This window comes from Equus caballus, chromosome 12 (assembly GCF_041296265.1).
Source record: "Equus caballus isolate H_3958 breed thoroughbred chromosome 12, TB-T2T, whole genome shotgun sequence".
Classification (NCBI taxonomy): domain Eukaryota; kingdom Metazoa; phylum Chordata; class Mammalia; order Perissodactyla; family Equidae; genus Equus; species Equus caballus.
Window position 1 is genome coordinate 39,755,948 of NC_091695.1, and position 20,599 is coordinate 39,776,546.

The window sequence follows — 20,599 nt, forward strand, 5'->3', positions numbered from 1 at the left end:
GGGCCATTCTCTGCATGACCTCTGGGCCATGTCACTAAGTGGTCATGTCGTGTGTCCAGGAGGCCCTCTCTGTCAAACAGCTGGCTTGGGGGAGGATACACAGAGAGGCCCTCACTCTACAGCTCAAGGACGGAGCTGTGAAAATACTCCTGGGTACCCTAAGCCTCTTTGCACGGCTTACCTACAGGTGGACCCTGGAAGCACTCTGTCCTCAAGTAACCTTACTTATCAACCCCTGCCCTGGGATCAGGTCAGGAACACGGGAGTCAGCTAGGCCCACAGGTATACGTGATGGACACAGCAGGGTGGCAGGAACAAAGGAAAAGCTCATCCTAATGGCCCAGGCCAGCGTGAAAGCAGCACAGCTTACCCAAGATCCTCTGTATTCCCCAGAGTCACGCGTGTGTAGACTTGAATAAGGAAACCCAACATCGAAAAGCCTTCCTCTTGTGCCTTAAACACAGAGACGCGCGAACACAATACTCTACAACGTTCACCGAATACATTCTCCACGCCAGGTGCCACTTACAGGGCGTTACACAGATTTAATCCTCACAGCCGAATGCAGTAGATAATATCATTATGCTCAGTGTACAGACAAGGAAATCGAGTCAGAGAGGGGTGAAGTACTTTGCTCAAGATAAGATAGCTAGTAACCGATGGATCTGGGATTCAACTCAGACAGGCTTATTCTAGAACTTGCTCTCCCTCTTTTTATTATTATTATTTTTTAATTGTGATAAAATACATATAACATAAAATTTACACTCTTAACCACTTTTAAGTGTATAGTTCAGTGGTGTTAAGCACATTCACATTGTTGTGCAACCATTCACTCCCAGGACTTTGTCATCATCCCAAACTATGACCCTGTCCCCATTAAACAAACATAAACTCCCCATTCTCGTCCCCCCAGCCCCTGAAAACCACCGCTCTCCTTTCCGTCTCTAAGAATCTGACGATTCTGGGTACCTCATGTAAGTGGACTCATACAGCACTTGTCTTCTTGTGACTGGTTTATTTCACTCAGCATCATGTCCTCCAGGTTCGTCCGTGTTATAGCATGTGTGAAATCTGTTCGCTCTTTTTAAAAATTTACTTTGGATCGATGATATATTCATACGACTCCAAATTCAAAGGGTACCAAAGGGCTTACGGTGAAGTCTTCTCTCAGTGATCCCTCCACATGGTTCTCCTTTCTGGAAACAACCCGTACCATCCATTCCCTGAGATGTTTTATGCATATACCTATGTGGCTTCTTTTTGCTCCTTTTTAGTCTGTTTTTGATTCTGTTCTGCCTTGGTTTTTCTTCCCTTTGCAGCTTGCCTTGGGGGTCATTTCTTCATCCACTCAGAAGGTCTTCCTATCCTGATTTTTCAGCCACACGGTGTTTTATTGTATGGACTCACAGTAATTTACTCTACAAGTCCTCATGGGTGCCTAGTTACAGAACCTGTGTTCTCAACCACGTTAAGGCACCTCTGAGCCTCCAAACATCACGTGATATGAAGGCCTCATTCATCAATTCATGCTCCACGGATTTCTGTTTAGCAACCATCACGTAAAAGAGCTGAACAAGTAAACAATTGTGGAGTCAAAACAGCGTACGGTGGGGATATAGCTGCTCACGGTGAAAGGGAACACTCACGGAAACCACAGGTCGGAGAAGGCTTCACTCTGTTCCCATCCCCGACCCGCCTCCCCCCGAGTCTTCCCTGGTCAGAGAATAGTACCTCACGTACCCAGCTGTCCGTGCCAGAAACCCACAGGGCTCATCCTGACACCTGCCTCTCCCCCACCCGCCTTGTTCTATCCAGCACCAAGCATGTCTGTGTGTCTCTCAGATCCTCACCCCGCTGCCGTAAGCTGGTCCAAACCCCACCATCTCTTCTGCTGAGCTGCTCTGTCACCCTCACACCACCCCATCCCTTCTCAGAATAGTCAGGAACCATCTCACCAAAAGGAAAATCAGACACCCCGCTCCTGAATAAAATCTTCCGGATTGTTTGCCCATGTTCACAGCACCATTATCCACAGTAGCTGAAACGTGGACACGATGCCAGTGGCCATCGAGGGATGAACGGGTAAGCAAAACGTGTTTATACATACACTAGAATCTCATTCAGCCTTAAAAGGGAAAGAAATTCTGCAATATGCTACACGATGAACCTTGAGAACATTACGCTTAGTGAAATAAGCCAGTCACAAAAAGACAAATGCTGCATGACTCCACTTATATGAGATACTTAGAGTAGTCAAATCTTAGAGCTAGAAAGTAGAATGGTGGTTTCCAGGGGCTAGAGGAGGGGAGAATGGGGAGTTCGTGTTTAATGGGTACAGAGTTTCGGTTTTACGAGATGAAAAAGTTATGGGATGGATGGTGGTGACGGTTGCATAACACTGTTAATGTATTTAATACCACTGACCTGTACACATAAAAATGGTTAAGATGGTAAATTTTACATTACGTGTATCGTAACACAATAAAAAAAAAGCATTAAAAAAACCCTTCCAGAGCTTTCCGTGACCTTAGGGGGAGGCCCTGTGAGATCTGGTCCCCGCGGGGCTTGTACATCTGGTACATGCTCCTCACTGCAGCACAAGGGCCCCTCTGTGCTCCTCAGGTCCACTCAAGTCCTTCCCACCTGGTGGCCTCAGTGCTGGCATCCCCTCCACCCAGAACCCCTCCCCATATGGGGCTCAGCATCGATCACCTGCTTGGAGAGGAGCGCCCTGATTCCCCCACCTGAGTGAGTCTCACTCGCCTTTTCTGTCCCAGCGCCATGCTAATTCCTCCCCTAGCACTGAACACACCTGCAATTATTTTGTTTTCATCCCTGTTTCCTTGTCTGTCTCCCCCAGCAGACTGAAGCTCCACAGAGGCAGGGACCCAGGCCTGCTTCGTTCATCGCTGCATCTCTGTCGTGGTTTGATGCTGTCAAGAAAGCAGATGCTGAGATGGAGTCTGGAGTGCAAGATTGTCATTAGGGATCAGCAACTGTGAAGGGAAGTGGGGAAAGCAGGACTGGACAAAAGGAAAATTGGCCTGCAATGCAGGCCTGGCAAAGTCTCAGCCAACTGGGCAGGGAGCACTGGAGTAAGTCCTGCCCACCAGAATTATCCCACACGGTGCAGAAGTGCCCTCCTTGCTCGGTCGCCAGATGTGAGCAGCCCCAGGAAGGGCATGACTTGAGTGACGCAGCAGTCTGCAGCTGGAGCAGACCCGAAAGTTACTGGCAGCTGGCAGCTCTCTGCTGACCACACTCCTCGTAGCCAGGTGGCAAGTTCTTCTTGAAGGGGCTCCAGGCAGTGCCTCTCCATGTCTACCCCAAGTCCTAGCACAGTGCCTGGCACACAGTAGGTGTCAACATTCGTTGAATGAATGAGTGAACAGACATGTGATTGAATCTTGAAATACAAATAGGATTTGGAGAAGTAGACAAGGCAGGAGATGAGCATTCCAGGACCAAGGCATAGCCTGTGCAAAGGTAGAACGGCATGAAGGAAAACATGGAGTGTTCTCAAATCTACAAATACCAGGCTAGAGTTAGATTACCGTATGGGAGTGGCGGACCGAGGCTCAAATTCCACATGCCCAAATGGTCAGTGGACAAGGGCCTTGTAAATGGCACTTGAATTTTACCCTGACCACAAAAAGGAAGCTTTCAAAGGGTTTCAAGAAGGAGAAGGATATGATCAGTGGATTTTAGAAAGCTCATTCTGCTGGCCTTTCCGAGGATGGCTGAGGAAGGCAAGCTAAGAGGCAAAGAGGCCGTTTAGGACTCCACTTTAGCCAGGCCAGGCCTGTGTTCTAGGGCATTGGCATTGGAGAAGGAAGGGAGTGGCCACGGGACGTGGCGAGGGGAGGCAAGAAGGGGGCTATGGCCAAAGCCTGGAACCACCAACACGTAAGTAAGCACAGTGAGCAAAGAACAAACATCTAAAGAACAATGACAGTTGGGGAGGAAAGAACTGAGGCGTGGGAGCACAGGAGAGAGAACAGCTTAAGAAGGAAACGTTAAGAGGGTCAAGGCCCTTAAGAGATCAAGCAAGATAAGGGCTGGAACGCCCATCGATTTGGCCATCGGGAGGGCAGGACTTGAGAGCAGTTGCAGGTGGGAACGGACCCAGCTCAAGCAGGGCATTCTCCAGCCTGATTTGGGGCTTGGGTTTCTCGTGGGCATTCTGGAGAAGTCCCTCACCTGTTGACATACTTCTCTCCAGGGTATCCCCCAAGTGTGACTACCGTGATGCTCTGGACCATGTGACCCTCAAGGCTTGAGGTCCAGCCGCCTCCCTGGGAGAGGAGTGGTGGAAGGAGCCCAGTGGAGGATCAGGAGTCCTGAGTCCGCATCCTGTCACTGCCACTCAGTTTCTCCCGGGGTGATGGGTCCAGGCGGCCTCTACAATTGCTTCTGTTGAACTGAACTGTCCCAGTGCTCAGGTTCAAAGAGAGTGGCACAAGTAGCCAGGTCTCCACGCTCTCTGACTCCAATCTCCTTGCTGCCTCCATGTAGGACTCTGGGTTCCACCCCTCCCAAGTGGCCCATTGTGTGACCTCAGTTTCAATGGGGTCAGAAACTGGGTTGGGAAAAGAGAATATTTACTTTTTACACAGATCTGATGCCCAAGTAAATAGTGTGGTCCCGTAATTTGGATCCCACGCCTTGTCCTCCTCTCTCTGGGTGCAGCCTCGAGCATATAAGAAGGCATCTCAATACGCACATCTCACTCAAGACCACCGGATCCAGAGACACGGCCAGAGCCTCACTCACCAGCCTCCTGTCCACCATGAAACTCGCCATCATCATCACCCTGGCCATCCTGGCTCTCTGCTGCAGCCCTGGTGAGTGCCCAGAGCCCCTCTCCCCCAAGCTGGGCTCCGGAACTCTCCCTGCCACCCACTTCTGCTCAGGAGAAAGGGTGGCTCTTGGGAGGGCCTGGACACGCGAACTCCCGGCCAGGAAGCTGGGCGAGTGAAGAAGCCCATCTGGGGAACTTGAGGAGAGCCCTGAGACTGTGAGAAAACCTGAAAATGATCCCATCTTCCCTATCCAACAGCCTCAGGATTCCAGGGAGTGGAATAGATGGGAGGGAGGCATGGAGGAGATCCCACATAGATGCATTTGTCCAACGACCAACAGAATAGGAATAACGAGCTCCTCAAAGCCCATCTTGGACAGACCCCAAGATGCCAAGAGACTTTGGTGCAGCCTCCAAGGTTGAGGTCTGCACACCAGTGTGGCAGCCAAAGGGCTGGAAGGAGCTGCAAAGCCTCATGTCTCAAAGGAAACTCAAACCAAGGCAAGGTCTCCCATTCTGGGCAGAGAGGAATATTTCAGAAGGGGATCTTTCCTTTGGGAAATTACCAACCCAGAGTGGAGTTCTCTAAACATTTTTGTCCTCTGTGAAAAGGAGATTAGCAGTTTCTGAGTAGTTGCAGCTGTCACTAAGAGGAAAGGAATGGAGGGGAGAGAGAGAGAGAGAGAGGGAGAGAACAGTCAACCACACTTCCCTCCAAGCCCCTGGATCTTTTGGGAATTGGGTCACCTACCTGTTTTTTAACACCTATTAGCCTCTTCTCTTAATAAAAAAAAATATATATATATATATATTCTTTTAACTAATTCCAGTGAACTCACTTTGAAAGTTTCATAATACCCATGGAAATAAGTTTTATGACCCTAGGGCGAGATGGGATGAGGGAAGAGTTAGAAAACCAAAACCAAGAGACGGTGGGAACAGCTATTGTGCAGAGATGCTCATTCTAAAGGGAAATAACATCATTTTGGACTGAAAAGTATATTACTTAGAAGAACTTGATGTTGTGTACAGTGGAGGTGGCTCAGAAAGACGGGAGTGAAATACGTTTTGGGGTGGATCTTGGGTGCACTTGTGCATATGTGTGAGCACACAGGTAATAACACCAGCAATAATATCCAACATCTATCTGGTACTTACACTGTGTGAATCACTATTCCGAGCCCCTTTCACAGGTCTCTTTTCATTCTTACAACAACCCTACGAAGTAGGAATATTATCCCCACTTTACAGATGAGAAAACAGAGCCACAGAAAGCTAAAATAACTTGCCTGGTGACATAGTAAGTTGCAAAGCAGGGGTCTAGGTTCCGGAGAGGGTTTTTGACTTGGAGCACCCACTTGGGGTGGGGCCCTGGAGTCCAGGCAGAGAACCCGAATTTGCACACAAGGCAGAGAACTCAAGGACGGGATCTGAGGCTCAGTGGGAAGGAGGAAGAAAAAGTAGGAAATGGTGACTCTTGCCAATGTTCCTGAGGGCGGGGACTTGTTTCTAGTGGGAGCCAAAATTCTCCGTGGCCTCTTCCCAGCCCCCACACGGCATGAAAAATCAGACCAGTGGCCGGCCCTGTGGCACAGTGGTTAAGTTCGTGCACTCTGCTTCAGAGGCCCAGGGTTTGCCGGTTTGGATCCCGGGCACAGACCTACACACAGCTCACCAAGCCATGCCGTGGCAGGCATCCCACATATAAAATAGAGGAAGTTTGGCAAGATGTTAGCTCAGGGCCAGTCTTCTTCAAAACAATAATAATTAATCTTAAAAAATTAGACCAGCAGCTTCTGCTGTCAATACTCTGCCTAGAACTCTAACAGAGAGAACAAATGGCACCTTGCCTCACCCCAACCCAGGAAGTGCAAGGAAGGCTCAGGCAAGCCACAAAAAGCTGGCTGCAACCCAGGAAGTATCCACACAGCCCAAGAGCCAGCTGCTTGGAGCATCAACAATCTCATATCCTACACCATCGACGAAAAGGCTGCTATCTCTTGCTGACAGGCCTGGCTGTTTGCACCTGGGATCGGCCCAGCCAGGGAGCTGGCCAGCTTGGAAAGGGGCCTGGATTCATGTGCTTTCTCTTTCCCGTGCTCTAGCTTCTGCAGGAATCTGCCAGAGATTTGTAGGCATCGTTCAAGCCCTCTACCTGGGCACACCTGCCAGTTTCGAGGCTGCAGTGGAACCCTTCAAACCTGATGCAGACATGAAAGCTGCGGCGACCCAGCTGAAGACGCTGGTGGACTTCCTCCCCAAGAACGCCAAGGACAGCATCTTAAAGCTCATGGTACACGGCTTCCTCCACTCACACTGCTTAGCAGTGGATTGCCCAAGCCCCTGGATGCTTTTCGGCCCCTTTTGCAATCCAGAGAGGACAGTCACAATGTAAATGTCCCCGGGGGAGGAGGCACAGTCATCGCACCTTTTAAGAGGCTTCTGAGAAATAATCAAAGTGTTTACAAGCTTAGCTCCTCCCAGATTGACTGAACTTCTTATCTGATGTTAAAGTTTCTGTGTTTCACCATCTTCGTCCAACTTTAAGGTTTGTTCACTATTATATTGGGTTTTGTTTGTTTGTTTCTTTGTTTTAGGACAAAATAGTAGAGAGCCCACTGTGTGCTTAGGATTTAGAAGCTGAAGAGCTCCAGTTGCTGGAAGCCCCTGCCACTGCCAGGATGCTTCCTTCACTGTCCCCAGCAGCCTAGGCTGGCTCGCTTTAATAAAGGATAAGCATCTCACCCTTGTGCCCTTGCCTCTTTTTTAATTTGCGCTGGAGTGGGACGGTCTGTCACTGCTACGGAAAGGTTGAGCAGGAGCAGAAAGAGAAGCAGTGGCATGCAAACACATCCCCAAGGGGCCCATGCCCATGTCTCCCTACCAGTCCACCTTCCAGGCTAGCCACAGGCGGCAAGAGCAGCTTCCAGCGCACACTCCCTTCCACGGGCAGAGAGAAGATGGAAAAGTACCAAGGCCCTGATCAAACCTGACCTGCAGGGGAGGGAGGGGAGGTCTGCATAGGGTGGTGGCTGACCCCACAACCCCCATTCTTGTAGTGATGAGATTCTTCTGTTTCTTCCAGTCCCTTTGAGATCCTGCTCTTGGGTGGAAAAGGAAATATTAAAGGTGGTTATGCTACCCAGACGAGCCTGCAAGCAAAGATGGAGCTTTCCAGAGAGTCCCATCTCCCAAAGATAAATGGTGGCTATTTCAAGAATTTTGACAGAGCAGCAGGGACCATTAGGGGCTGGACGGCCCTGTGTCAGAGTCGCTCACGTCACACACAGCACACGACACTGCCCTCCACTTATGGAAGGAATCGGATTCCTGTCAGATGCTTAGAAAACAAAGGCTGGAGGGAGGAATACACTCGATTCCCTGATTAGGGACCAGGGTGTTTGGGGGTGACTTTGAGGAGTGACAGACCCTGAGGGGAGTCCTCAGAGATGGCGGGTTAAATATTTTGCACACTTCATATTTGCTACATGAAATCATTTGTCGAACTTTTTTTAAAGGAGGTGGAAAACAGAAAAACCCTTTCCTATGCATATTCTAGATCCTCTGTCGGTCACCATTGTTAAGACATCCTATTTCCAGGCTTACATTGCAGAGGCCTGCACGCCAAACCGTCCCTTTGTGTCAGTCTTGCTTTAAGGACATCTCTGCCCAGAAGAGGCTTGGGGGGGGGGGGGGGGCGGGAGGGTCAAGACCAGACTGGTCAGCACCCGGTTACTGCTGTCCACTGGGCGATGCTCTTGTTCTGACCCCGAGGTCCCTCTCTGACTTGCTCCCCACCCTGTCCCCGATCCCTGAGTCCCTGTCCAGTCAACTTTCACGCAAAAAGAGAATCAGTCACCCCTTTTTCCTTGTGGCAAAGGGGACCTCAGACATGAAATTAATCCCTAGGTATTTACTGGCACTTTCAATGTGTTCACAGTGGTGCTGTGCACTCTGAGGAACCCAGGAGCAGATTTCATAACCCAGCAAACACATAAGCCCCGAATAGAGAGGAGTGAATAAAACAGTAGCCTCTGCTCACAGGCAGCTGGCCATCTAGCGGGGAAGATTACCAGCTCCCTCAAAAGAAGCAAGTAAACAAATAGACAGATAGATAATCCTGTGATAAAAGCCATAGAACAAATTAAAGGAGCGTTGTGAGCAAGAGTAGCTTGGACAGGCCTTAGCTCTGGAGTCCCCTGTCTATGATTTGAGCGGAGACAGGAGGGATGAGGGGACCCAGACAGAAGGGATGAGGGCAGGAGGACACAGCATTCCAAGCAGAGGATCAAGCAAAAGGGAAGATGAGGCAGGTGCACAGAGAATGCAGTGTGGAGGATGCTTGGGGCTCCCCCCCGGCCCCACCCTTTTTGAATGCCACTAAGCCATGCCCTTGGGCCCCAGCAGAAAACTTAGAAGCTTTCCTCTAGGTTTCTATTACCTGCCACCAAAAGAGCCCAGACCTCCTTCCCTTGTATCCTACCATCCACCCAACATCTCAAACTCCTCTTGTCCAGGAGAGCTCCTGATCCCTCTCCCTAGTCTGCTTCTAATCTCAGTAAGGTCTATCTCCATCCTCCCGGCAGCTCCAACCTGAAGCCAGAGGGGCATCCCTGACCCTCCCCTCTCCAGCACCAGCACACCCAGTCAAGCAAGACTACCTCCAGAGCACCTCTGGGAACCCTCTCTGTGTCCACCGGGCCACCCCTGGCCACACCACCCAGCCCACGTGCACAACCCCAGGGGCCTCCTAACTGGCTCCCAGCTCACAATGGTATCCCTGCAGTCCCTTCTCTAGGCAACCGCCAAGGCAATTATTATCAAATGAAAACCCCCTTCCACTGCCACACCTCCCCCAAGTAAAATCCTTCAAAGTTTCCCAGGACTCTCATAAAATACTAAATGCAGAGCATGCCCATCACTAACTGTCATCTCCCACCTCCATCCCACTGCTCACTCCTCCTGCTCAGTCCACAACCCCCACCCACACCTCCTGGGCCTCCTTCAGTTGTGGTTTTTTTTTTAAGATCTAAGCCCCTTCCCACCTCAGGGCCTTTGCACAGGCCACACAGCATTGGCTGCTGAAAAAGTACTGGTGATTGGTTTTAAAAATCGTCCTAGGATATCAGCAACATGGCAGAGTGAGCAGTTCCCTTTGTCTCTCCCCCTTTGAGCTACAACTAAATGGACATTCCTTGATCAGTGGAGGATACTCACACAGCACCTCAGGATGCCTGAGAGAGCTGCACTGCTATACATTGGGAGGTGGATGGACTACCCCCAGGGAGGAGGTGGAGATAGGTGAAAACTCTCTGGCCCCGAGACAGCCCAGTATCCACGAGCGACTGATCTCCCAGTTGAAGCGCTCATAGCACCGCTGTGGCCCCAAGGGTGGGCGTGCAGCTTGGCGAGACTGTGGAAACAGGTGACTGCAGGCTTGAGGCCCCTGTGATTACTTTTTGGGCCAGTGGGAAAATCCACAGTCCCACTGCGGCCCCAGGGAGTGACTCGGGCTCAGACCCAGTAGGGAGGCCCCGCCCACCAAGCACAAAGGCTGGTGAGACCTAGGAGCAGATGCAGTGCAGCCAGGTGAGCAAAACTGCCAGGTGCCTTAAACGCCCATAGCTCTGCTGCAGCCCCGAAAAGGCCAGTGAGACCCAGCAGGGCCATGGGAGTGGGCAGTGACAACCCTGAGCCCCAGCGTGATGCTTCCTTGGTCCAGTGGGAAAATCCACAGTCCCACTGTGGCCCCATGGAGTGACTCGGGCTCTGTCCCAGTCGGGGGGGGGGGGGGGCGGGGGGCCCTGCCCACCAAGCTCAAGGCCTGGTGCAACCAATTATCTGACTAAAGAAATGCAACATAAGGATTATAAGTATCCCAGAGGGACAAGAGAAGGAGAATGAAGCAGAAAGCTTGTTCAAAGAAACAATAGCTGAGAACTTCCCAAACCTGAGGAGGGAGCTAGAAATCCACGTAACAGAAGCCAATAGGACTCCCAACTTTATCAATGTAAAGAGACCCACTCCAAGGTACATAGTAGTGAAGCTGGCAAAATTCAATGACAAAGAAAAAAGATTAAGGGCAGCAAGGCAGAAGAAAATGACCTACAAAGGAACCCCTATCAGGCTGTCAGCAGATTTCTCAACAGAAACCTTACAGGCTAGGAGGGAGTGGAATGATATATTCAAAATTCTGAAAGACAGAAACTTTCAGCCAAGAATACTCTATCCAGGGAAAATATCTTTCAAATACAATGGAGAAATAACTTTCTCAGATAAACAAGTTAAGGGAGTTCATTGCCACAAGACCTCCCCTACAAGAAATCTTCAGGAAGGCCCTGATACCTAAAAAAAAAGAAAAGCAAAAGAAAAGGGGTTACAAAACTCTGAGCAAGGTGATAAGTAGACAGATAAAATAAAAAAATTGCAGCTCTCCATCAGAACAGGTTAGCAAATGCTTAATTATGACATTAAAGATAAAGGGAAGGAGAACACCAAGAATAAACATAATCTGGTCATTTTAACCACAAACTCACAACACAAGAAGAAATAAGATGTGACAGTAACAACTTAGAAGGGGAAGAGGAAACGGATGGAACCAGCTTAGTCTAAGGAAATACAAGGCTATCAGAAAATGTACTATCTCATCTATGAGATTTTTTATACAAACCACATGGTAACAACTAAACAAATAATTAGAACAGAGACACAAATGATAAATAAGGAGAAAGCTAAGAAAACCAGCATAGAAAACTACCTAACCGAATTGGTAGTCTGAAATACACAAGATGAGAAACAAAGGAAATGCAGGAGAACTGGAGAATGAGTGATAAAATGGCAGCATTAAGCCACCACATATCAATAACCACTCAAAATGTAAATGGATTGAATTCTCCAATGAAAAGACAGAGTGGCAGGATGGATTAAAAAAGAAGACCCAACAATATGCTGCCTCCAGGAAACACATTTCAGCCCGAAAGACAAACACAGGCTCAGAGTGAAGGGATGGAAGACGATACTCCAAGCTAATAGTGAACAAAAGAAAGCAGATGTCACCATACGTATATCAAACAAAGTAGACTTCAACACAAAAAAGGTAGAGACAAAGAGGAGCAGTATATAATGATAAAAGGGACACTCCACCAAGAAGACATAACACTTATAAACATATATGCACCCAACACAGGAGCACCAAAGTACATAAAGCAACTATTAACAAACCTAAAAGGAGATATCAACAACAATACAATAATAGTAGGTGACCTCAACACCCCACTTACACCAATGGATAGATCATCCAGACAGAAAGTCAACAAAGACATTGTAGAATTAAAAGAAAACCTAGACCAGATGGACTTAATAGATATATATAGAACACTCCATCCAAAAACAGCAGGTTACACATGCTTCTCAAGTGTGCATGGAAATTCTCAAGGATAGACCATATCTTGGGAAACAAAGCAAGCCTCAATAAATTTAAGAGGATTGAAATAATATCAAACATCTTTTCCGACCATAATGTTATGAAACCAGAAATCAATTACAAGAAAAAAGCTGGGAAGGGGGCAAAGATGTGGAGATTAAACAACATGCTACTGAACGACCAATGGATCACTGAAGAAACCAAAGGAGAAATCAAACATTATCTGGAGACAAACGAAAATGAAAACACACCATACCAACTCATTTGGGGTGCAGCAAAATCGGTCCTAAGAGAGAAATTCATTGCAACCAGGGTCATCACAAGAAGCCAGAAAAATCTCAGATAAGCAATCTCAAACTACACCTAACAAAATTAGAAAAAGAAGAACAAACAAAGCCCAAATTCAGTAGAAGGAGAGAAATAATAAAAATTAGAGAAGAAATAAATGAAATTGAAGCCAAAAAGACAGTAGAAAGGATCAATGAAACAAAGAACTGGTTCTTTAAGAAAATAAACAAAATTGACAAACCCTTACCCAGGCTCACTAAAAAAAAAGAGAGAAGACCCAAATAAATAAAATTAGAAATGAAAGAGGAGAAATCACAATGGATACCACAGAAATACAAAGGATTATAAGAGAATACTATGAAAAACTATATGCCAACAAATTAGACAACCTAGAAGAAATGGATAAATTCTTAGACTCTTACAAACTCCCAAAACTGAATCAAGAAAAAACAGAGAATCTGAACAGACCAATCACAAGTAAAGAGATTAAAACAGTAATCAAAAACCTCCCCAAAAGTAAAAGTCCAGGACCAGACAGCTTCTCTGGAGACTTCTACCAAATGTTCAAAGAAGATTTATTACCTATCCTTCTCAAACTATTCCATAAAATTGAGGAAGATGGAGCACTTCCTAACACATTCTACAAGGCCAACATCACCCTGATACCAAAGCCAGACAAGGACAACACAGAGAAGGAAAATTACAGGCCAATATCGCTGATGAACATTGATGCAAAAATCCTCAACAAAATATTGGCAAACCAAATACAGCAATACATTAAAAAGATCATACAACATGACCAAGTGGGATTTATACCAGGGACACAGGAATGGTTCAACATTCGCAAGGCAATCAATGTGATACACCACATTAACAAAAAAAGGAACAAAAACCACATGATCATCTCAATAGATGCAGACAAAGCATTCAACAAGATCCAACATCTATTTATGATAAAAGAAAATACTCAATAAAATGGGTATAGAAGGTGGGGGCCAGCCCCCTGGCTGAGTGGTTAAGTTCACACACTCCGCTTCAGCGGCACAGGGTTTTGCCAGTTCGGATCCTGGGCACAGACATGGCACTGCTCTTCAAGCCATGCTGAGGCAGCATCCCACATGCCACAACCAGAAGAATCCACAACTAAAAAATACACAACTATGTACTGGGGGGCTTTGGAGAGAAAAAGGAAAAATAAAATCTTTAAAAAAAATAGGTATAGAAAGAAAGTACCTCAACATAATGAAGACCATATGTGACAAACCCTCAGCCAACATCATACTTAATAGGGAAAAACTGAAAGCCATCCCTCTGGGAACAGGAACAAGACAAGGGTGCCCACTCTCACCACTCTTATTCAACATAGTACTGAAGGTTTTGGCCAGAGCAATTAGGCAAGAAAAAGAAATAAAAGGAATCCAAATAGGCAATGAAGAAGTGAAACTCTCACTGTTTGTGGACGACATGATTTTATATATAGAAAACCCTAAAAAATCCATTGGAAAACTACTAGAAGTAATTAACAATTACAGCAAAGTTGCAGGATACAAAATCAACTTACATAAATCATTTGCATTTCTCTACTCTAATAATGAACTAAGAGAACTCAAGAACACAATCCCATTCACAATCACAACAGAAAGAATAAAATATCTTGGAATAAATTTAACCAAGGAAGTAAAAGACCTATACACTGAAAAGTATAAGACATTACTGAAAGAAATTGATAACTGCATAAAGAAATGGAAAGACATTCCATGCACATGGATTGGAAGAATAAACATAGTTATAATGCCCATGTTACCTAAAGCATTCTACAGATTCAATGCAATCCCAATCAGAATCCCAATGACTTTCTTCACAGAAATGGAACAAAGAATCCTAAAATTCATAAAGGGCAACAAAAGACCCTGAATTGCTAAAGCAATCCTGAGAAAAAAGAACAAAGCTGGAGGCATCACAATCCCTGACTTCAAAATATACTGCAAAGCTATAGTAACCAAAACAGCATGGTACTGGTACAAAAACAGGCACACAGATCAACGGAACAGAATTGAAAGCCCAGAAATAAAACCACACACCTATGGACAGCTAATCTTCGACAAAGGAGCCAAGAACGTACAATGGAGAAAGGAAAGTCTCTTCAACAAATGGTGCTGAGAAAACTGGACAGCCACATGCAAAAGAATGAAAGTAGACCATTCTCTTACACCATACAAAGATAAACTCAAAGTGGATCAAAGACTTGAAGGTAAGAGCTGAAACCATAAAACTTCTAGAAGAAAATATAAGCAGTACACACTTTGACATAGGTCTTAAAAGGATCTTTTCAAACACCACGTCTTCTCGCACAAGGGAAACAAAAGAAAGAACAAACAATTGGGACTTCATCAGACTAAAGAGCTTCTACAAGGCAAAGGAAACCAGGATTGAAACAAAAAGAAAACTCACCAACTGGGACAAAATATTTGTAAATCATATATGTGACAAAGGGTTAATCTCCATAATATATAAAGAACTCACACAACCCAACAACAAAAAAAAAACAACCTGATCAAAAAACGGGCAAAGGATATGAACAGACATTTCTCCAAAGAAGATATACAGATGGCCAATAGAAACATGAAAAGATGCTCAACATCACTGATCATCAGGGAAACGCAAATCAAAACTACACTAAGATATCACCTTACACCTTACATTAGAATGGCTACAATCACCAAGACAAAAAATAACAAATGTTGGAAAGGTTGTGGAGAAAAAGGAACCCTCATACACTGCTGGTGGGAATGCAAACTGGTTCAGCCACTATGGAAAACAGTATGGAGATTTCTCAAAAAACTAAAAATAGAAATACCATATGACCCAGCCATCCCACTACTGGGTATCTATCCAAAGAACTTGAAATCAGCAATTCAAAGAGACTTATACACCCCTATGTTCATGGCAGCATTAATTCACCATAGCCAAGATGTGAAGGCAACCTAAGCACCCATCAACTGATGATTGGATAAAGAAGATGTGGAGTATATATATATATACAAGGGAATACCACTCAGCCATTAAAAAATTGACAAAATCTTCTCATTCACAACAACGTGGATGGACCTTGAGGGTATTATGTTAAGCGAAATAAGCCCAATACAGAAAGACAAACACTGTATGATTCTACTCATATGTGGAAGATAAACACGTGGACAAAGACAATAGATTAGAGGTTACCACAGGGAAGAGGGGTGGAGGTTGGGGGTGGGCACAAAGGGTGAAGGGGTGCACCTATAAGGTGACTGACAATAATGCACAACTGAAATTAACCTCAATAAAAAATTAATTAAATAAATAAATGATATTTCACCATAAAAAAAAATCGCCCTAGAGCAAAATGTGCAAAGAATAGAATTGGTCACAAAGATGCATCCCATGTCGATATAAAAACCTCAAAATACCCCCTGTCCGGTGGCAATCGGTCCCTGGTCAGGCCACACCATCCCCAGCGGCTGAATGAAAGTGAAAGGCGCGCATAGGGCAGGCGGGAACGGAAAGGACATCGGCAGAAGGCACGGAAGGAGACTGAATAGAGGGAGAGAAACCCCTTCAGTCCAGATTTTTCCAAGAAGCGACGTGGTCCCACGGGGACGTGCACTCCCCGCCCTCCGCGCCTGGCGCAGCCGCGGCCACTAGGGGGCGGTGTCGACCAAGGCGTCGCGGCGCGGAGGCGCAGGTTGGGCCTGGGGGCTTCTGAGCCCCGCGCCCTGCTGCCCGGCTCGCTCTACCGGACAGTTGGTGAAACATGTTGCTTTCTAGGCATCTTTTATCGTCTGTATGATCGCTTTAATTTGATTTTTTAGGGTTTTTTAATCAGAATCTTTAGGAAAAACAGGGGCAGTCACACAAAGTTGCTGCCCGTTGAACGCTGCCAGTGATGTGTCAGCCCTTTTGGAATTAGTAATAATTCCATTTCCAGACGATTCCAAGGAGGAGCCCAACAGACTTTAGAACCTGAGATGGCCCCGAAGGTAGAGAGGACCCGAGGGCGCTGGTGGAGCTCACCTTGATCTCCATCCACCCCATTTTAAAGTCTGGAAGCAGAAACCACACCTCATTGTCTGTATCGACTGCTTACTCCTTTGGCAATTTCTCATTTATTCCTCACCCAACCCAGTTCCAGAGCCCAGGCCCCAACCCCTGCCTTACAGAGAGTGGGATCCCAGATGCAGGAATCTCCTGAGCCAATAAATGAAGTGAAACTGGTGAGAAATGTCCACCCACCCCCAAAACACACACTTGCACACAGGAACGGTAAAGCCAGCGGCCCCATCCTTTACAATCTTCCAGAAAGGAGGGTCTTTGTGATTGTAAAAATTCCAGGGCAGGTCAGGGGGCTTGGCAGTTCCAAAAGAGATTCCTGGCCCCTTGATGGGGGGCCTCCTGCCTCCTCACTTCCTCCCTGCTAAGGCCCCCATTCTTCTGCATCCGGGTCATCATTAACTCACATACCTTTGCCTATGGGGGGCCATCCACCTACATGAGTATTGTTCAAAGGGATAAGGATCCAGGGCCATAAAAGGTTCAGAATTTAAATTACCTATTCACAGCTAGAGAAATATTTACCTAGGGCAAATACAACACAGGTGTCTGAGGATAAAAGGAAGAACAATTATATTGCAGTGTCTGCCTCAAGGGGGCTGGAGACGTAGGCAATCCACAAGAACGTGAGCTGTCAACACAGAAATGTGCCTTCAGTTTCAAAAGGGCAGAATGCAGGATGAACTGATCACAGCCACAGAAAGAGCACATGTTGGTGTGATGCATGCCTCCAGGAAGCAGAAGGAAATGAGAGAAATGGAGGAACGTTCGTCGGGTTCATTTTTGGCTGTGTGCGCTTAACCGTTGGTGACAGCATGGTCCGCACACTGCGGCCAGTGGGCCAAATTCAGGCCATGGCCTATTTTTGGATGGACCTCAAGCGAAGAATGGTTTTTACATTTGAAGAAGGAAGAGGAGAGGGAGGAGAAAAAGTTTATCCACCCCTGTATCCCATAAATGTATAATTATATAATCAGCCATTTTCACTATGAATATGCCGAACTCTGAGACAAGGAGGCCAATACATGAATATAAGTCTCCTGCATTTGAGAAGCATTAAGCACAAACTATGTAAAGAAAAAACTCAAAATGTATCTCAACAAAGCAAAAAAAAAAAAAAAGATAAAATGCAAGAAAGGTATTTTTAGTACTATGTTAGTTTTAGCGTTCATAGCTCTGAGGGGCCCAGGGGAAAGATCCCAATTCTTGATCACATTATCAACTAAACTGCGAATCTGGGCGAAAATTTTCTTTGAAAATTGTCTGTTACTGCCACTGCCTGCAACCAAAAGAACATTGACTCTTGAAGAAAGCTGATGAGGAATGGTAATTATCAAACATTGCCATCATGTTAGGAAATCCCAGGGCTTGCCCTGACTATATTTCAGTGTTTAGCCTGAATTGATTATCAGCAGGAAAGCCGGAGTTCTATACCCTCAACATGTCAGGTGGTTGAGGTTAGCCTGGCAGAAAATTCTATAAATGACTCATGAGGCAGGAAGAGGAAGCAAAACCAGCCTTCATCAACTTTATCAAGATAATGTGGATAAAATTATGTCTAGTTTATGGCTGATGCAAGGCATGCTGTTTACAAATGCCAAGGGATTTGTGGGTAGTAATTCACCGCAGGGTGATTGCAGCTCAAAATGGCTTCAGATAGATGATAAAGAAAACCTTGATTGATGATGAAGGGGCCACACAAACAGTGCGTTCTGAAACATGTAATTAGGGAACGTTCTTTCCGAGCACTTACAGAGCACACCAACAGGCACATGGGAACAGTGTGAGGATGAATCATCAGTAGTTAGCCACCCAACATATTTCCATGAGCAGACTAAAATTATAAAACTACAGAACATGCAAAAAAAAAAAAATCTGAAAATAGATTCAGCTAAGCATGCATGGTCACCAGTGTTGGAACGGATAAACCAGGGCTTGGAACTCAGACTTCTTCCTCATCAAGCGAATGGATTCCTGGCCTATCGCGAAAGTCTAGTTAACTCATAAAATGTCTGGAGTTATGTGCCTGTAGCACTGGATCGTGCTGCGTACGTGCAAGGTGTGTAACCGCAGAGCATCCTTTAGAATTCCCTCTCAGGGCCTTGGCAAGAGAAGCAGGTACTCCCTCTGCCCCAGGAGAGCATGGAGACTTGGGTGGGGCTCCTCCGGAGAGGTGAGATGAGGAGCAAGCCTCAGGGCGTGGGGGCAGGAGAAAGGCTCCCATGACCCTCCTCCCCTCTAAGTCCAATCAGTCTCCGACTCATCTCCTTCTCAGTTTACCTTGAACTAGTCTCCTTTCTACTCTTATTGCAGCAGCAGGCCCTCACCACCTCTGGCCTGGATTATTGCAAATAGCCTCTAAATTAGTTTCCTATGGCTGCTGTAAGAAAGTACCACAAACTTAGTGGCTTAAAAGAAAAAACCCCAAGAAATTTCTTATCTTACAGATCTGGAGGTCAGAAGTCCGACATGGTTTCATTGAGCTAAAAATAAAAGTGTCAGCAGGCTGTGTTCCTTCTGGAGGCTCTGGGGAGAGTCTGTTTCTTGCTTTTTCAGTTTCTAAGGATCACCTTCATTCCTTGGCTGTTAGCCCCTTCCCCTAGCTTCAAAGTCAGCAGCACGGCCTCTTCAGCTCTCTCTCTCTGACTCTGGCCTTCTCTTCTGCCTCCTTTCTCCAGTAGAAGGACCTTTGTGCTACACTGGGCCCACCCTGCTAATCCGGGATAATCTGCCCCACTCAGTGCCAGCTGATTAGCAACCCTAATTCCATCTGCACCCTTCTCTTCCCTTCACCATGTAACCTAATACATTCATATGTTCTGGGAATTAGGTTGTTGACATCTTTGGGGGGACTTTATTCTGCCTCCTAAATGGTCTCTAAGATTTCAGTCTTGCTCCCTTCCTGTGATTGCCAAAAGTCAAAGAGCAATTTCGTGCTTTTGCTTAAAATCCTTCTCTGCTACCAGTCTCGTATAGGATAAAGTCCAGAGTCCTCGCACGGCACCAGAGGCCCTCCTTGAAGAATGGCCCTGCCTGTCGCTCTGGCCTCAAATCTTGCTGTTTCCCCCACCTACTTTGGGGGTGCAGCAGAGAACAAGGCATGGAAGTAAAGTTACCCTCAGAGATAGGTTGGTAAATTCACAGACAGTGCATAGGGTGAGCCATCTATGGGGATGAACCAGAGATTGTCTCTAACTAGGAGAAAAGATTTCACCCACACCCTACACTCCACCAAGGTGATCAGGGAGTCATGAGGGGGCGGGACTAGAATGTGGGTGTCATTTAGTAAGTAGAAATCTAGCCCGGTGAACTGTGCCCCACCGGATGAACAGAAAGGGTCAGGGTGCCATACGGGAGGGGATGGGGAGTAGCTCGAGGGAGACAAATGGGTCCTGAGCAGGAACAGTGCAGCTTCCATTGACGAGGAACCCTTCCTGGGCACCCCTTCAACCACCTCCTCATCCTCAGTCTGTGCTCGCCCCCCTCAGCCTTCATGATGCTTGTCCACGGGGGGAGAATATGCCTTTGCAGTTCTCACAGCAATTTAATAAATGTGCTTCTGGTTGCAGCTATCAGTCTGGAGGCTTGGTCAATGTGCAGCCACCTCTAAGAGATGGAATCCTTCTTGTTTGTCCCCTCAAGCAAGCTCTGAGGCCACAAAGCCATGAGACCCACCCTGGCAGTGCTGTCTAGAACAACCCAAGTCCCGCTTCTCATCTGTCCTCCAGCCAGACGCAAGTGCATGGTTTATGGAAGAGGGAGTCATGGGAAAAAAGGAACCAAGGGAAAATCTGAAACCATCAGCCCAGAACGAGGATCTTCCTGGCTGGCAGACCTCCTTCCTCAGGTGGCAGTTACCTGCCTTGCTATGAGGCACATACATTTATATTTGAAACAGGCGACAGATCCATGCTGTTCACACCTCCACACCTTTGCACAGGCAGTTCCCACTGGCCAAAGTGCCTCCCTTCCCAAAGTCACCTGAAGACCCAGCCTCC

The 20,599-nt window shown here is 46.7% G+C and overlaps 2 protein-coding genes and 1 long non-coding RNA gene across 6 annotated transcripts in view; 2 read left to right on the forward strand and 1 right to left on the reverse strand.

Annotated features, from left to right (window-relative positions):
- The window catches only part of AHNAK (AHNAK nucleoprotein), a 138,996-nt gene that overhangs the window by 25,846 nt on the left and 92,551 nt on the right, over positions 1 to 20,599 (reverse strand). For 2 of the 3 annotated variants that reach the window (XM_070230008.1, XM_014729615.3), the window contains exon 6: positions 2,816 to 2,936. The exons of the other annotated variant lie outside the window; for it this stretch is intronic. In XM_070230008.1, coding sequence (XP_070086109.1) covers positions 2,833 to 2,936 — 104 coding nt within the window. In that variant the 3' untranslated portion in view covers positions 2,816 to 2,832. The remainder of the gene's footprint in view (positions 1 to 2,815; positions 2,937 to 20,599) is intronic. 3 annotated transcript variants of the gene reach the window in all.
- On the forward strand, positions 1,595 to 3,003 carry LOC138916724 (uncharacterized). The gene is made up of 3 exons (XR_011424060.1): positions 1,595 to 1,660; positions 2,024 to 2,085; positions 2,864 to 3,003. It is a non-coding gene; the product is annotated as an uncharacterized lncRNA (long non-coding RNA).
- On the forward strand, positions 4,064 to 7,548 carry SCGB1A1 (secretoglobin family 1A member 1). 2 transcript variants are annotated; one of them, XM_070228553.1, is made up of 4 exons: positions 4,064 to 4,116; positions 4,226 to 4,847; positions 6,910 to 7,097; positions 7,402 to 7,548. In XM_070228553.1, the coding sequence occupies exons 2-4, from the start codon at positions 4,793 to 4,795 to the stop codon at positions 7,432 to 7,434; spliced, it is 276 nt and encodes a 91-aa protein (XP_070084654.1). In that variant the 5' UTR covers positions 4,064 to 4,116; positions 4,226 to 4,792; the 3' UTR covers positions 7,435 to 7,548. The 2 variants fall into 2 exon arrangements, with proteins under 2 accessions (XP_070084654.1, NP_001254729.2); NM_001267800.2 differs by lacking the exon at positions 4,064 to 4,116 and having other exon boundaries at positions 4,742 to 4,847; positions 7,402 to 7,546.

Bases quoted from the DNA above. Each gene is read 5' to 3' on its own strand.
- SCGB1A1 (XM_070228553.1), top strand. From the start codon at position 4,793: ATGAAACTCGCCATCATCATCACCCTGGCCATCCTGGCTCTCTGCTGC. The intron at 4,848-6,909 runs GTGAGTGCCCAG...CCCGTGCTCTAG, and splicing joins GGCTCTCTGCTGCAGCCCTG to CTTCTGCAGGAATCTGCCAG. The intron at 7,098-7,401 runs GTACACGGCTTC...TCTTTGTTTTAG, and splicing joins ACAGCATCTTAAAGCTCATG to GACAAAATAGTAGAGAGCCC.